Source organism: Doryrhamphus excisus, linkage group LG19, assembly GCF_037039965.1.
Source record: "Doryrhamphus excisus strain RoL-2023G ecotype Guam linkage group LG19, RoL_Dexc_Guam_v1.1, whole genome shotgun sequence".
NCBI lineage: Eukaryota > Metazoa > Chordata > Actinopteri > Syngnathiformes > Syngnathidae > Doryrhamphus > Doryrhamphus excisus.
In genome coordinates, this window is record NC_136375.1 from 14,550,430 (window position 1) to 14,566,797 (window position 16,368).

A 16,368-nucleotide genomic window follows, 5' to 3' on the forward strand; every position below is an offset into this window, starting at 1 on the left:
GTTCATACCTATGGACAATTTGGAGTGGCTAATTAACCTAGCATGTTTTTGGAATGTGGGAGGAAACCGGAGTACCCGGAGAAAACCCACAAATGCACGGGGAGAACATGCAAACTCCACACAGATATGGCCAAGGTTGGAATTGAACTCGGGTCTCCTCGCTGTGAGGCCTGTGCGCTAACCACTCGACTGATGTGCAGTCCCCTGTCCAGATATTTGCTACCCATTCATTCAAAATGTTAAAAATAAACAGTGGACAATTGGCCTTACCCCTCATAAATGCCTGCTACCCTCTGCAGTTGAGTAGGTGAGCCCTTACGAGGCGTGACGAAGGCATACAGCACGGCGGTTAACGTAGCGCTAATGAGTAATTACGTAAGAGGAGCTAATGAGAGCGTGGCTATAAATAGCCGTCAGCTCATGCATAATGGAAGAGGCGGAGCCGCCAGCAAAGGTCTGGATTGAAACACCAGGATTTTACAAAGCACACAAGCAGGAGGACGCATGCATATTTCATAGCGCACACGCTAACCAAGCTATGCTAGCTGCTAACGCCTTACAGCACACGTCTCCTTTCATCCCTTTCATCCTCACACTAATACTTCCTGTCGCTCTTAAATCATCCTCAAATAGAAAAATACCTCAAATGTATACACAGTACATGAGAAATACACCCACAAATCATCGGGGTACACCTTGGACTGGTGGCCAGCCAATCACAGGGCACGTATGCAAATATAAATACTATAAATACTAAACACTTGAAAATATAACAGAATCTTGAAATATGTAAATATGTATTCTGAAAATTCAAAATAAAGTATAATATAAAATAATATAGAAATATAGATGTAATTTTGAATGACATGAATAGATGGTAATAATAATAATAATAATAAGAAGAAGAAGAATAAATAACCTTGTGAGGATAATCAGTATAGAAAATATTTATAAATACATGAAAATAGAAAAAGTACCTGATATGTATGTAATATAAATATATAATATATTATATATTATATTATATTCATTCATTCATTTTCTACCGCTTTTTCCTCACTAGGGTCGCGGGGGGTGCTGGAGCCTATCCCAGCTGTCTTTAGGCGAGAAGTGGGGTACACCCTGGACTGGTGGCCAGCCAATCACAGGGCACATATACAAATATAAATACTATATATTGAAATATGTAAATACCTGAAAATTAAAAATAAAGTATTATATAAAATAATATAAAAATATATATGTAATTTTAAATGCCATGAATAGATGGTAATAATAATAATAATAATTATTATAATAATAATAAATAACCTAGTGAGGATAATCAGTATAGAAAATATTTACAAATACATAAAAATAGAAAAAGTACCTGATATGTATGTAATATAATATAGAATATATATTATATATATATTATATGAATATGAAATGATTACAAGGAAAGAAAGGTTGAACTTCATTTTTTTTAACACCTGACAGATGCAACAAGGAGTCAAGATGCCGCTGACTAGGAGACAAGGAGAGGAAGAGGATGCATTTTTATTTCCCCCCCAGTCTCACCCCCCCTTATGTAACACGCTAAAAATAACGCTTGCACACGAACACACACGCAGGCAAAAAGGCAAGGGGGGGGTGGTGGGGGGGATGCACACATGCATCTGCGATGAGCTGTGCAGATTGGGTGTGGTTGCTATGGTGACGACGGAGCCGGAGGAACATAATGACTTCCTGGAGGGAAGAGGCGAGTAGAAGACAAGCTAGCGTCAAGCTCACTAGCATCCTCACTCAGACCACATCTGGTCACGGGGTGGGTGGGTGGGGGGGGTTGACAACCAAGTTAGTCCTTTTGGGGCTAGAGGCGGGGTACACCCTGGACTGGTGGTCAGCCATTCTCCGGGTACTCCGGTTTCCTCCCACATTCCAAAAACATGCTAAGTTAATTAGCCACTCCAAATTGTCCATAGGTATGAATGTGAGTGTGAATGGTTGTTTGTCTATATGTGCCCTGTGATTGGCTGGCCACCAGTCCAGGGTGTACCCCGCCTCTCGTCCCAAGACAGCTGGGATAGGCTCCAGCACCCCCGTGACCCTCGTGAGGATAAGCGGTAGAAAATAAATGAACGAATGAATCTCATTGACCCTTGACTGACACACACACTTTTTGCATGTTCAACGCGACTTGTCCCACTTTGTTGGACGGTCCCTGAAGGCACCATGTAATGTTGTACCAGGTTGCACAGACTACTATACTGTACTACTATACTGTACTCTACTATTAGCCAATATAGTAGACATCATAAGATGTAGAAAATCTTTTACTACCTTCTGAATACATGTTATAACATGATTAGAGCCCTCTAGACATAAAATAATACCCCTATAGTCACCTTTACACTCCTATTAGCCAATATAGTTGACATCATAAGACATACAAAACCTGTTTACCACCTTCTAAATACACTTTTTAAAATGATTAGAGCCCTCTAGACATGAAATAACACCCCTATAGTCACCTTTACATTCCTATTAGCCAATATAGTAGACATCACAAGAGAAAAGAAGACACAGAAAACCTGTTTACCACCTTCTAAATAAAATCCACTTTTTAACATGATTAGAGACCTCTAGACATGACATAACATCCCTATAGTTACCTTTACACTCCTATTAGCCAATATAGTAGACATCATAACAGACAATAGGACAGACAAAAGCAGTTTTTTCCTCCATGTTTACCTGTGTGAGAGAGAACTGAATAGCATCCTGTACTGTTTTTGTCACCTTTGCTCCCAAATGCTGATACTATGTGATACTATGTGATACTATGTGATACTATGTCATCAAGGTAAGATGTGATGACCTTATTGAGTACTACCTGGGATATTTCTACTGCCCAGGCTGCTACTGGTACTGGTGGATGGTGGCTCTGTATATTCATCCATAATGTAGATATACATACATATGTACTTTATACATAAAATATCCATCCATAGTGTAGCGTCATATCCAATGAGATTCCCAGATACCAGATCTAGGAATTGGATGGATATGTGAAATGTTGCAGGAATTAAGAAAATATGCAAGAACATTTCAGGAAAATAAGGAAACATTTCCTGAAAGTCATGGAAAATAGGAGAATTCTCTGGGAAATAAGGAGTCCAGCCCACAGCTGGAAAAATATGGGAAAATCTGGAGTATTTTGAAGGTGGTAACATGAGCAGCTTTGCCTGGTAATATTTGGACTTTATTCTTGTAAAATGTGTTGTTTTGTTTTTGCTGTTTCGGCAGAAAGAGGATCCATGTGGTGCAGGGAGGTAAGGTGAAGCTGCCGGGTCTATTCCGAGACGTCTGGGAAAGTTCTAGCAGGGGAAAAGCTGAGCGCTCAGCGGTTTTGCAGACGAGCGTGAACATGTGTCGTGTCAGTCAGGGCGTCCGGAGAAAGGAGGTCACATGAGGCAGAGGCAAAAACCCACAACAGGTGAGAAGTAAAAGCGGCATAAAATAGGAACAGGGTTCCCTAGGGTGGGGGCATGCTGGAGCCTATCCCAGCCGAGAGGGGCGGGGGTACACCCTGGACTGGTGGCGAGCCAATGGCAGATCTGCAGCAATTTGACAAGAATGTTTCATAATGATTCGCATAACATTACAACTTTCTGATTTTCCAAAAATAACAACTTTGGTCACGGTTTTCTTGCTTTCCGTAGTATTCCCAAAAACATCCTCCCCCCTGAAATATTACTACTTGATGCCACTAACAAGAATATTTACATCAATAAAGTACATATCTATCTGATTCTGGTACAATGACGGATTATTCCGTTTTTTTGTGGGCCAATATTAACTACCGGCAGGACACAAGTGGCCCCGAGCTGCACTTTGGACACCTGTGATGTATGAAATGCATCACGTCCCGGGAGCAGGCAGGCGTTCCCATAAGTTTGTTAGTGAGTTCCCCATAGATGCACGGAACAAAGAAAGCCTTTGAATCAACACTGAAGTGTTTATCCAGCATTTGCAGCGCTTAGCTAATAACGAGCAGCATTCCTTGAATTCCTTGAATGCTTCCTTCACACTTATTCACGGCAATCACCATTTCACTATTATTTTACAATTGGACAAATAAAATAAAACATAGAAAATCTGTTTACTACCTTCTGAATACACGTTTTAACACGATTAGAGCCCTCTAGACATAAAATAACACCCCTATAGTCACCTTTACACTCCTATTAGCAATATAGTAGACATCATAAGGCATAGAAAATCTGTATACCACCTTCTAAACACACTTTTCAAAATGATTAGAGCCCTCTAGACATGAAATAACACCCCTATAGTCGCCATTACACTCCTATTAGCCAATATAGTAGACATCATAAGAGAAAATAAAACATAGAAAATCTGTTTACTACCTTCTGAATGCACGTTTTAACATGATTAGAGCCCTCTAGATATAAAATAACACCCCTATAGTCACCTTTACACTCCTATTAGCAATATAGCAGACATCATAAGACATAGAAAACCTGTTTACCAACTTCTAAATACACTTTTTTAAATGATTAGAGCCCTCTAGACATAAAATAACACCCCTATAGTCACCAATACACTCCCATTAGCCAATATAGTCAACATCATAAGAGAAAATAAGACACAGAAAACCTGTTTACCACCTTCTAAATAAAATCCACTTTTTAACATGATTAGAGACCTCTAGACATGACATAACACCCCTATAGTTACATTTACACTCCTATTAGCCAATATAGTAGACATCATAAGACGTAGAAAATCTGTTTACTACCTTCTGAATACACGTTTTAACACGATTCAAGACCTCTAGACATGACATAACACCCCTATAGTTACCGTTACACTCCTATTAGCCAATATAGTAGACATCATAACAGACAATAAGACAGACAAAAGCATTTTTTTTCCTCCATGTTTACCTGTGTGAGAGAGAACTGAATAGCATCCTGTCAGAACTCAGCCAGGATGCATTCATGGTCTCAAATAAAGTTGGATTTTTTAACTCATTACAAATACCTGCATTTCTCCCACTCGGGTGTTAAAGAAATATTGTAGTATTGTAAAGGGAGCCACAACAAAGAGGCTGAAGAGCCTCCGCTGACCCCTGGAATAGCAGGGGAATTTATCACGGGACGGGATGAGGCCAGATCCGCACAATGGAACGATCAATAGAGTAGAAGACCTCCACAGTAACGAGAATACACGTCGTCTTCGGGCTCGGGGAAAGTCTCTCTCACATAAATCAAGACGCGTCCCCAAGAGTCCGCTGATCACCCTGACGCTCCCACCCCAATCAAGCCCCCCGTCTCCCCCAACGGTCTCTCCCCCGGGCCTCCTCCTGAATGCCATCCCACCAGCAGATGTCAGAGACATACATGTCAATCTACATCACATATACCATGTATACCACATACTGTATACTACCTACACCACATATACCACATACTGTATACCATGCACATCACATACACCACCTGCACCACATACACTATACCACATACACCACATATGCAACGTAAACCGCATATACGTACCACCTACACCACATACTGTATACCACCTACAGCACATACACAGTACACCTACACCACATGCTGTACCACATTTAGCACATACACTGTACCAACTACACCATATACATCATCTACACCACATATACCACCTACACCACATACTGTAGACCACATATACCACATAAATTACCTACACCACATACAGTATACAACCTACACCACATATACAACCTACACCACGTACTGTATACCACCTACATCACATATACCACATACACCATATATACCACCTACACCACATACGGTATACCATCTACATCACATATAACTTGTATACCACATACTGTATACCATGCACATCACATATACCACCTGCACCACATACACTATACCACATACACCACATATGCAACATAAACTGCATATACCACCTACACCACATACGTATACCACATACTGTGCACCACATATACCACATACATTACCTATACCACATACAGTATACCACCTACACCACATACAGTACACCACATATACTGTACCACATGTACTACATATACTGTAACAACTACACCACATACTGTATACCACCTACACCACATATGGCACCTTCTGTGCTATACTACGTACATACCACCTACACTACATACTGTACACCACCTACACCACATACTGTACACCACATATACCGCATAAACTACCTACACCAGGGCTGCACGGCGGCCAAGTGGTATTATTATAATAAAATATGGGGTCTCCTAGCCTCACAGCTAGGATGTATGACCACTTTGCTCACATTGCTGACAAAACAATGAATAAAGTTTTATTTAAGGAAAATTAGAGTGGAATAAAGTTAGAACATTATGGGAATAAAGTCATAATATTAGAAGAATATTGATGAAGATTGTTTAAGAAGAAAGTTAAAATTTTGGGGAAATGTCATCCTGTCATGTGACCCTCACTGGGGGAAAAGGTTTTGTCTTAGACAGCCTCGTCACTTTCTCATGCAGTCCAAATTATTGTTCAAATAAGGAGTGAATGTGTTCTACGTGTATGTTCTACGCCGTTTACGAAGGAAGAACGGCGTTTACGAGGAGAAACGCAAAGTCAAACCAATCAAAGAATCAGTGGCGTCTTACCAGGTCTCGTCGTTCTTGAACTCCAGCTCGCCGAACGTATCCTCGAAGTCCTCACCGCCCCCCTTGGCGAGTCCCTCCAGAGTGCGATACGGCACAATGACCGTCCCCCTGGCGCCGGAAGTCCTCAGGACCTTCACCTCCATGACGCAGATACTCTCGCTGACGTGCGCTGTGCCGCTCTCGAAGGTGAAGATGCCGGCGTGGTCGTCGTCCAGTATGGTCACCGTGGCGACAGCGGGGAACCCCAGCACGGCTTTCGGGTAGGGGAGACCATCGGTGGACAGCAGCTCCTCCTCGGACTCCAGCACACGCAGGTTGCTGAGGCGCACAAAGAAGTGCTCGTCCTCCTCGAAGATGTCATCGTCGATGATGCCGACGCTGATTTCTCGCACCGTCTCCCCGGGTTTGAAGACCACGGTGCCCTCGGTGAACTCGTAGTCGGCGCCGGCGTTGGCCGAGCCGTCCTCCGTCTTGTAGTCCACGTAGATGGTCTTGTTGATGTCGCCGCCCTTCCTGGAGATGCTGAGGATGGCGGCGCCGCAGTTCTCCAAGCACTGGTACGCGGCAGGCTCGAAGGCCACATGGGAGACGTATTCCTCGGATTCGTCCACGTGGACCTCCTGCACGCTGGCGCTCTTCTTAGCCTGCTCCGCTACGTGCTTCTTCAGGATATTCCCGGCTCCCGTCATCATACGCGTGGCCTGGATGCGGTAGAAAGCACGGCTCTTCTGCTGGTGCGAGAGAGCGTAGTAGTTGGCCATCTCCACCAGCTGGTCCAGCTCTTTCTCCGGGTGCCTCTGCTTCAGGTCTTTGAGGATGCGGATCATGTCGCGGCGGGATTCGTCCACTTCCTTGCTCTCAATCAGACCCACCAGGTTCCCGGCATTGCCGTCCATGAAGTGAGAGTTAACCATCTTGCCATCCATCTCCATCCCCTTGGAGCGCTCCGTTTCCGTCTCGATGATGACGCCCCGGTGCTTGTCGGTGCGGTACTTCTTGTGCATGAACTTGTAGAAGAGCAAACGCCGGTCGGCCACCCAGGCGAGTATCACACATACGGGGAAGAAGGCCAGCGTGAGAAGGCCCTCCCAGACTTGGACCTCGTTGGGAGAGAAGACGGCCAGGATCATGTAGAGCCAGATGTAGGCGAAGATGCTCCAGCCGGCCGTGATGAAGAACACTCGCAGGTGTTTGACCTTGCGGACCTCCCCTTGGGGAATGACGGAAACGCAGAGGGCGATGATGACGAACATGTTGAAGGCGGCGCTGCCGACGATGGTGGACGGCCCCAGCTCGCCCGCTTTGAACTCGTGTCCACAAACCTCGATGACGGAGAGCATGATCTCGGGGGCGGACGATCCCAAAGCCATCAGAGTGAGGTTGGACACCGTCTCGTTCCACACACGGATCGTGGTGGTGGTCGTCTCCCCGTTGGGCCTCTTGATGACGATCTCCTTCTCCTGCGATGTGATGACCTCGATGGAGGCCATGAAGCGGTCCGCGATGATGGACACCCCTAGGAACATGTAGATCATGGCCACAAAATACACAATGACCCGTGCGATCTTGTCCCCCATGGAGGGATCCTCCGGGTACCAGATGGGCAGGATGATACCGGGACTGCACTTGGAGTTCCCCGGGCAGGTGCCATTGTCCGAGGTGAGCGACGGACCCGGGGTGGTCCGGGTTTCCGCGCAAATGAAATTCACTGATGCCGAGACCAGCCCCAACCACAGGCAGGCCGAGGACCCAGGACTTACAGGCCAGGACCCCTCCATGCACCCTCCTTGGTCTCAAGGTTCCTGACCACACTTGGATCCAGAACTGGACTTTGACTCCAACCGACACCTGAACACAACACAGGACACAAAGCATTGCTCAAAATCATGTCAGCAGCACCCTCAATTGGGGGGGCATGCATGGAATACATACATACAGTACATGGAATACACACTGTACATAGAATACATACATAGTATACACTAAAGTTGGGCAATATGGACCACCATATGTGCATGCGTGGGTTTTCTCCGGGTACTCCGGTTTCCTCCCACATTCCAAAAACATGCTAGGTTAATTAGCCACTCCAAATTGTCCATAGGTATGAATGTGAGTGTGAATGGTTGTTTGTCTATATGTGCCCTGTGATTGGCTGGCCACCAGTCCAGGGTGTACAGCTGGGATAGGCTCCAGCACCCCCCACAACCCTTGTGAGGATAAGCGGTCGAAAATGACTGACTGACTCTGTGGTTGAACTTTTTGAAAGAAAAAGAAGAGTGAAATGTGGTGGTGGTAGTGTGATGGTCTGTTGGGATCAATGGAAGCATGAATGCTCCTGAAGGAGAGAACGTGGGGCAGCTGGAAGCTGGAAGAGACTCATTGCAAGTTATCACCAAGGCTTGATTGCAGTTGTTGCTGCTAAGGGTGGCCCCAAGCACTTATTAGCTTTAGGCTAATAAGTGACTTTCTCACACAGGGACATGGAGCTTTCCTTTGCTTTGGAAATGAAGTGAAGTTTTATGATGAAGTAAAAAGGTTCAATTCCCAAGTGCATATGGTGTTCAGTTACATTTGTTTGTGTGTTATTACGGGAATAAAGTCATAACATTAAGAGAAGAACATAACAATAACAATTTAAGAAGACTGTTTCAATATTTTGAAAATGAAAAAAACATTCTAAATGTGAAAGAGTGAAGTTAATAAAAGCTGGAGGGAGGGGGTCGGTGGGGGGGGGGGGTTGTGAATCAAGGAGTTATGTCCTTGTAGTTGTCGAGGAGTATACAAATGTGACGGTAAATACTGCACTGCATGCGACCTACTTTACAAGCAGTGTAATCATGACTGCCCCCCCCACCCACCCCCCCCAACCAGGTGGTCTGTAAAGCACACCCAGATGAAGAACAACTAGGTTATGTTTATTTCATCCTCTGTAGTCCTGGGACTTTATTTTCACTTTTTTTTTTGGAAGGTGCAGTCCAATTACCAGGATGGGAGCGTGATTGTTTTCCAATCTCCTGGGTGGGGGTGAGGGGTGTGGGGGGTGGGGGGGGGCAGTAACCCATACAGCTTGCTCAGCAGGATTACAATGCTGCCCAACTAAACACTGTCTAAAATGTTGCATTGGCAACAAAGAAGGGGGAGGAAGAAATACAGTATAGTGTGTATTTCTTGGTGTTATTTGTGGTACATGTACATACATGTACATACATGGCATTTTACATGCATTGCATAATTATAGCAAACTAAACAATAAATAAATTAAATGTATTTAGAAGGTGGTAAACAGGTTTTCTGTCTTATTTTCTCTTATGATGTCTACTATATTGGCTAATAGGAGTGTAAATGTGACTATAGGGGTGTTATTTCATGTATAGGGGTCTCTAATCATGTTAAAAAGTGTATTTAGAAGGTGGTAAACAGGTTTTCTATGTCTTATTTTCTCTTATGATGTCTACTATGTTGGCTAATAGGAATGGGCAGGTGACTATAGGGGTGTTATTTCATGTCTAGAGGACTCTAATCGCGTTACAAAGTGTATTTAGAAGGTGGTAAACAGGTTTTCTGTCTTATTTTCTCTTATGATGTCTACTATATTGGCTAATAGGAGTGTAAAGGTGACTATAGGGGTGCTATTTCATGTCTAGAGGACTCTAATCACGTTAAAGTGTATTTAGAAGGTGGTAAACAGGTTTTCTGTCTTATTTTCTCTTATGATGTCTACTATATTGGCTAATATGAGTGTAAAGGTGACTATAGAGGTGTTATTTCATGTCTAGAGGACTCTAATCACGTTAAAACGTGCATTTACAAGGTTTTAAACAGGTTTTCTATGTCTTATTTTCTCTTATGGTGTCTACTATATTGGCTAATAGGAGTGTAAAGGTGACAATAAAATGTGTAAATATAAAACTTGATATGAAATATAGAATTAAAAATTATATACATAGAGCAGATGTGGCACAAGAGACCCTAATATGCAAAGCAACGGTGAAGGCAAAATGTGGGAACATGACAAACGTGTTTGACATCTCAGGCGCAAAGAGAGAGTTGAGTAGGAAGAATGTGTCATGAAGCGTGAGACAGGATCAGCAAGCGAGCACGTCTACACTCGAAATACAGAACACAGAAAACCTGTTCATCACCTTCTAAACACACATTTTTAAAATTAGAGCCTTTTAGACACAAAATAACACCCCTATAGTCACCTTTATATTCCTCCATCCATTCATCCGTATCAAACTTGCGCGGGCATCAAACATTAAACTTTCATATCAAGGCGGGGGCCTCAAACTAGTGTGGCCCGCGGGCCGCGTGTTTGAGACCCCTGATTTACAACATATTGCGCAACTGCAGGGTCTCGAGACACATGCTAACTCGCAAACTCGAGAGCTTAGCGACCTAAACGGTAGCCTTCAAGTTATTTCCTTTCAACTTAAATAGCCAAAAAACTTACCACTTCCACACGGATAGGGAGGATAACTATTAACAGTTATTTAACCTTTAACATGAACATTAATCAAACGTAATAATTTTTTCTGGGTACATGATATACCATACAGCATCCGTATCAAACTTGCGCGGGCCGCACTAACATTAAACTTTCATATCAAACTAGTGTCCTGCGGGCCACATGTTTGAGACCCCTGATCATTTCTATTTATGACATTATGTCATTTTCTAGTCAATGCGCTATCGTTATCAGGATTATGATGTGTGTGGCCATGTTATTGGTTGTATTGGTTGTACTGTGGTATGTTGTATATGATTGATTGGTACAAGGCTGCACTACACGAGTACTGCAATACATGACATACATGGATGCGTGTGCAGGTGTGCTATGTATATGAAGATGTGAGGTATTTTTATAGAATGCTAACATGATGATGAGGTATGCAGGTATGTCTATTTTAGTGGATATGGATGTGGGGGGGGGGGGTCATCGGAGCTTCAAGCGGGAGCAGAGTCAGCAGCTCCTCAGCTGTTGCTGATTAATCATCAGAACCGACAACTGCCGGACACCCGAGGGGGAATCCCTCCGCCACTTTGCGAGATTCTATCCACTCTAGATCCAAGCGTGCATGTGTGCGTGTTGCTGACAATGACGTGGGGAGGATGAGAAGATGCTGGAAGCTTCCTTAGCAACGTTGCAATCATGCATGGGGGGTTATTATGGGATGTCACCTACCCGGATTCTGGTTCTGTTGGTTCTGTTGGTCCGTGTCGAGGCTGCAAGGAGCTCCGGTCCTCCTCCTCCTCCTTTTTGGCTGATTGACACCCAAAACTCCCTGGTCCCACCCCCCTCCCCCCGCAAGCCCACAGGGTTCCGAGAGGCAAGATGCTTCTGGACTGGGTCGGAACCGCCGGACTGAGGTGTTTTGTCGCGACGTCCTCCTCCTCCTCCTTCTTCTTCTTCTTAGCCAGACCACAACCTCCCAGTCTGACTGACTGATCTCAGATCTGTCAACGACCGCGAAGAGAGGGGGGTGGGGGGGTGTACTATTTTAAGGTCTCTCCCCCGGGTGGAAGTGTTGATGGATCACGGAGATGTTCAGCGGCGCTTCCTGTACCTGCCAAGCCCGGGGATGAGCTATCTGGGCGGCGCCGCGTCCGTCTCGCTGCTCTGGCGGACACCAAGTGGCGCCAAACGCAACGCGAGGCGGGAAAACGGCGCAAAGAGACACGCAAAGGGACAAGTTAGCGGCGGCTGCGGAAAGACACCGACGTCCTCCTCTTCCCGCTCTTCCTCGGTCATGCGAGCCGCTTCTCGCAGAGTTCCGTGAACGCATCACGCCTGCTTAACGTCCTCGTCTTCATCCTCTGCGGTTTCTTGATTTATTATTTTACTTTTGGGGGGGGGAACACGGAGGAAGCAAATGATCGCATCACATCTGCTTTGTCGAATAGAAAATACATAATAAATAAAATAAATCCCAGCAGCTACGTCATCATCAGCTGGAGGACCAACCTGAAACAACCGAAACGTCACGTGATCGCTTCCTATACTTCACCTACCATGCATGCTACATCCTTCTCAAAATACAGTATACATGGAATACATCCAAAAATAATGACATTTTACGAACACAAAGTCAAAATAAAGAAAGAAAAAAGTTGCAATGGTGCAACATTAATGTCAAACACAAGAAAAAATTATCATTTTGGTCATTAGGTTGGGGAAAATGTTATAATATGGGAATGTTTACAATAATAAATGTGTAATATGTCATTTTAATAGCATAGAGTTGCCGTGATCATGTGGACTACTTTTTCATAGTATACTATAGTATTAGTATATGTTTATCTTATATTTGGCAAGCCTGTCTTTCATCTAAGATGGCTTACTTCCCAGCCTGTCAACAGTAACTCATTTCCACTAGTGGGAGGTTACGTCAGCAAGGCTGTGGCACAGGAGGTCGAGCAGGTTGTCCAGAAAGTGGAAGGTTTTGGGGGTTCAATCCCTGCTCTCCCCACCCAGTCACTGTTGTATTTCATAATTGATCTTAACTTAAGATATCTTAGCAAGTAAAATGTACGCATGGACAGATCAGTTTACTAGTTTTAGGTATTTTTTTTTCCAGCGATTTTGTCTTTTTTATCTTATATTTGCAGTGTGAGAGCTTACAAGGATGCTCGGCTACTTCAAGGCGTCATTTGTCATGCAAACATGATTTCCAACATGGCTTCCACAATCAACAAAAGCTGAAAAGTCAGTATTTTTCTTCTTTTCCCAGGTCTGTCTTGGCGTTGTGCCGGCTGCGCTGCTGCTCCTGGTATTCCCGGGAGTCCTCCCAGGGCCGAGGACCACGGATGTTCTTCCATTCGTCCAGATTGGCTGTCTCCATCTTCTGCGGGCCAACAGGAAGTGTGCTCTGTCAGACTCGTTGGAGGCTGCAGGAGTCCTACTCTGGAGGAGCCTCCTCCACTGACTGCAGGAGCCTCCTCCACTGACTGCAGGAGACTACTCCACTGCCTGCAGGAGACTACTCCACTGACTGCTTCCATAATCTCATGAGTTATTGATATTATTCCTACATGTGTTATTGACACCTTTACTATTTTACAATCTAGTCATTGTCAGCTTGACAGTTTGAGTCCGATTCGGTGGCCTTAGGATCTCATCTCTGACATTTGCAGACGATGTGGTCCTGATGGCCTCATGGGGCTGTGACCTTCAGCGTATCCTGGGGCGGTTTGAGTGTAAAGCCTCTGGGATCAGACTCGTCACCTCCAAGGTTCTCAGTGGGGAAAAGGGTGTGAGGGGCACAGAGTAGAGCCACTGCTCCTTCACATGGAGAGGAGCAGTTCCAGGTGGCTCTGGTATCTAGTCCGGGTGCCTTGTGGACTCGTCCCTGGCCCGGCCGGGAGAAGGCCCCGGGGCAGACCTAGGACACACTGGAGGGATTATGTCTCACAGCTGGCCTGGGAATGCCTTGGTGGCCTCCTGGCGGAGTTGGAGGAGGTGGCTGGGGACCGGGACGTCTGGAATTCCCTACTGAGACCCCTGCCCCTGTGACCCGGACCCGGATAAGCAGAAAAAAATGGATGGATCGATGGAAAATCCACCCCAAAAAATCAGCAGGGATTTTACAAAAATAACAGTGTATTATCTAGAATAGAAATATTCAAAAGTAAAAACGTCTTAATATTAAAGCAACAAATAAAGGTATAGTGAAGAAAATAGGATGTGGAAATAGTTTAAATTTAAATATTACAAAAATACAATGCAAATATTCTGGGAATAAAGTCATGATGTTACAAAAGGGAGAGAGATTAAATATTTGGGGTAAAAAAAGAGCAAAACTGGGGTGCAAAGTGTGAAGATGATATGAATAATTTACTTTATCATCTGTATGACAAAGTTGAGACGGCCTTTTTTTCCTGAAGTACTGTATGTCCATCCATCCATCCATCCATCCATCCATCTTCTATGCTGCTTATCTTCAGTAGTGTCGAAGCGGCATCCTTTCATCCTGACTGGAGGTCAAAGGTTTGGATTCCGTCCTCCAGCAGCTATGAGCTGTTCCTAGTTGTGTGCGGAATGCTAGCGGACTTACCTGGTACTCTTGCTCCAGGATGACCGACTGCTTCTGCACGTCCACTCTGGCCTCCAGTGAAGGATCCAACTGAGACGACAGATTTTTAGGCAGGAGTTGAGACAGGCTCTGGATTTCAAAACATTTCTTTATTGTAACAAAAATGAAGCATTTGTCACATAAAAAAAACTGTACTGTAACCTACTGGTCCCCGTCAGGCATAGCATAGCATTTAGCCATATAATAACAATATATACATATACGGTATTTTTAAAAAATGCATTAAGAATAACAACAATGTTGTCGTTAGCCTTGATAGAAGAAACAAAGCATCGCTCTTTTGGCAACATCAGTATTGCTTTTGCCAGTGATATCTTTTTCAGCTCCCGGTTAATATTATTATTAATAATAATTAATATTATTGTTAATAATAACAACAACAACAATAATAATAATGACAATAACAATAATAATAATAACTTTGTGTATAATATACCGGCTGGCATCACTTGGTTTATGTTGTGTAACAACCATTGGCTAGGCAGTTATTGATCCCGGAAGTTGGAATATGAAAATACATTTCAAATTTTACGGCAATTGCTATTGTCTGATGCTTTTCTCGTTAATAGTAAACACAAAGCACACCTTTCTCTTGATTTTCTGGGCGTCGTATCGTATCTGCGTGAACTCCCGCAAGCCAAAGGACCCCCCGACCACCAGCAGCTGAAACCAAAACAAACACAATTCTTTTATAATCCATGGCAATGACAAGAATGACAGCCGCCATTTTGACATTGACACACATTTCCTAACATCACAACCGAGCACATAACATTGTTATGTTACACAGTAACATTTGTTTGCATGCTTCACATTAGTCAGCTTCGTGTGTTGGAACCCAAACTTTGTCATTATTCCTAGTATACTTCCAATAAGCAACTGAATTGCATCCAACTACTGTGAAAAGCTGTTTGTGTGTCGTAAAGGGCAGCACAGCAGTTGACGAAATCGGGCGTTCTGTTGTCTGTATGCTTCTTCAGTGTTACAAACAAACGTAATTAGTGTATGATATAAATATAATATATAGTAATATAATATATATTACTTACGAGCATTGGAACTCCGTATTTCAATGTTCTGTTCTTCTGCAGTGCTTTTAAGCTAAACATGGCTCGTTACTACAAACTAAACGTCCATGTCTCACGCGCCAATAAACAGGCAGGTCAGAAGTTTAAAGTCGCTTCCGTGTTTGGTCCGTTGCCTTAAAGAGTCCGGGGTACTACTACGACCTTAAAGAAACTTTCCTATGTTTTGTAACGGCAAAATATATCTGGCTATGACTTCGTTAATTCATGAAATGGAATCGATTCATATTGTGGGTATTGGGATATAACTGGTATAGAAAAAGGATGGATGTTTTGTCAGGCAAATATCATCCAATCAAGCCTTTATAAACTGTTAATTGTTAACGTTGTGGCTGTTGTATTACAGTAATCCCTCACGATATTGTGTTTTTTCAAATAATTGGGCTCTAATCATGTTATAAGCTGTATTTAGAAAGGAAGCAAAATATGTTTTATATGTTCAATCCATTCATAACATGGATTTTACAACTTCCTGGACCTGATATTTAAGTACAACCAAATTCTA

The 16,368-nt window shown here is 43.7% G+C and overlaps 2 protein-coding genes across 6 annotated transcripts in view; both read right to left on the reverse strand.

Annotated features, from left to right (window-relative positions):
- Positions 1 to 12,503, reverse strand: part of LOC131107300 (sodium/calcium exchanger 3) — a 28,198-nt gene extending 15,695 nt beyond the window's left edge. For 2 of the 4 annotated variants that reach the window (XR_013630325.1, XM_058057195.2), the window contains exons 1-2: positions 11,871 to 12,503; positions 6,686 to 8,533 (exon numbers count right to left, since the gene is read on the reverse strand). Coding sequence is in view for 2 of the 4 variants with exons in the window: in XM_058057195.2 (XP_057913178.2) it covers positions 6,686 to 8,463 (1,778 nt within the window). In the remaining 2 variants the exon portion in view is untranslated. Of the gene's footprint in view, positions 1 to 6,685; positions 8,534 to 11,870 lie in introns of those variants that run through there. The other 2 variants (XM_078798802.1, XM_078798803.1) reach the window with 2 other exon arrangements.
- Positions 12,504 to 12,540: 37 nt separating this feature from the next.
- cox16 (cytochrome c oxidase assembly factor COX16) lies at positions 12,541 to 15,989 on the reverse strand. Of its 2 annotated transcripts, none has more exons than XM_078798805.1 (4): positions 15,828 to 15,989; positions 15,364 to 15,441; positions 14,740 to 14,847; positions 12,541 to 13,530 (listed from the first exon to the last, which is right to left on the reverse strand). In XM_078798805.1, exons 1-4 carry the CDS (start codon positions 15,885 to 15,887, stop codon positions 13,393 to 13,395), a joined length of 384 nt encoding a protein of 127 aa, XP_078654931.1. In that variant the 5' UTR covers positions 15,888 to 15,989; the 3' UTR covers positions 12,541 to 13,392. The 2 variants fall into 2 exon arrangements, with proteins under 2 accessions (XP_078654931.1, XP_057913191.2); XM_058057208.2 differs by having other exon boundaries at positions 14,740 to 14,808; positions 15,828 to 15,988.
- Positions 15,990 to 16,368: the final 379 nt, after the last annotated feature.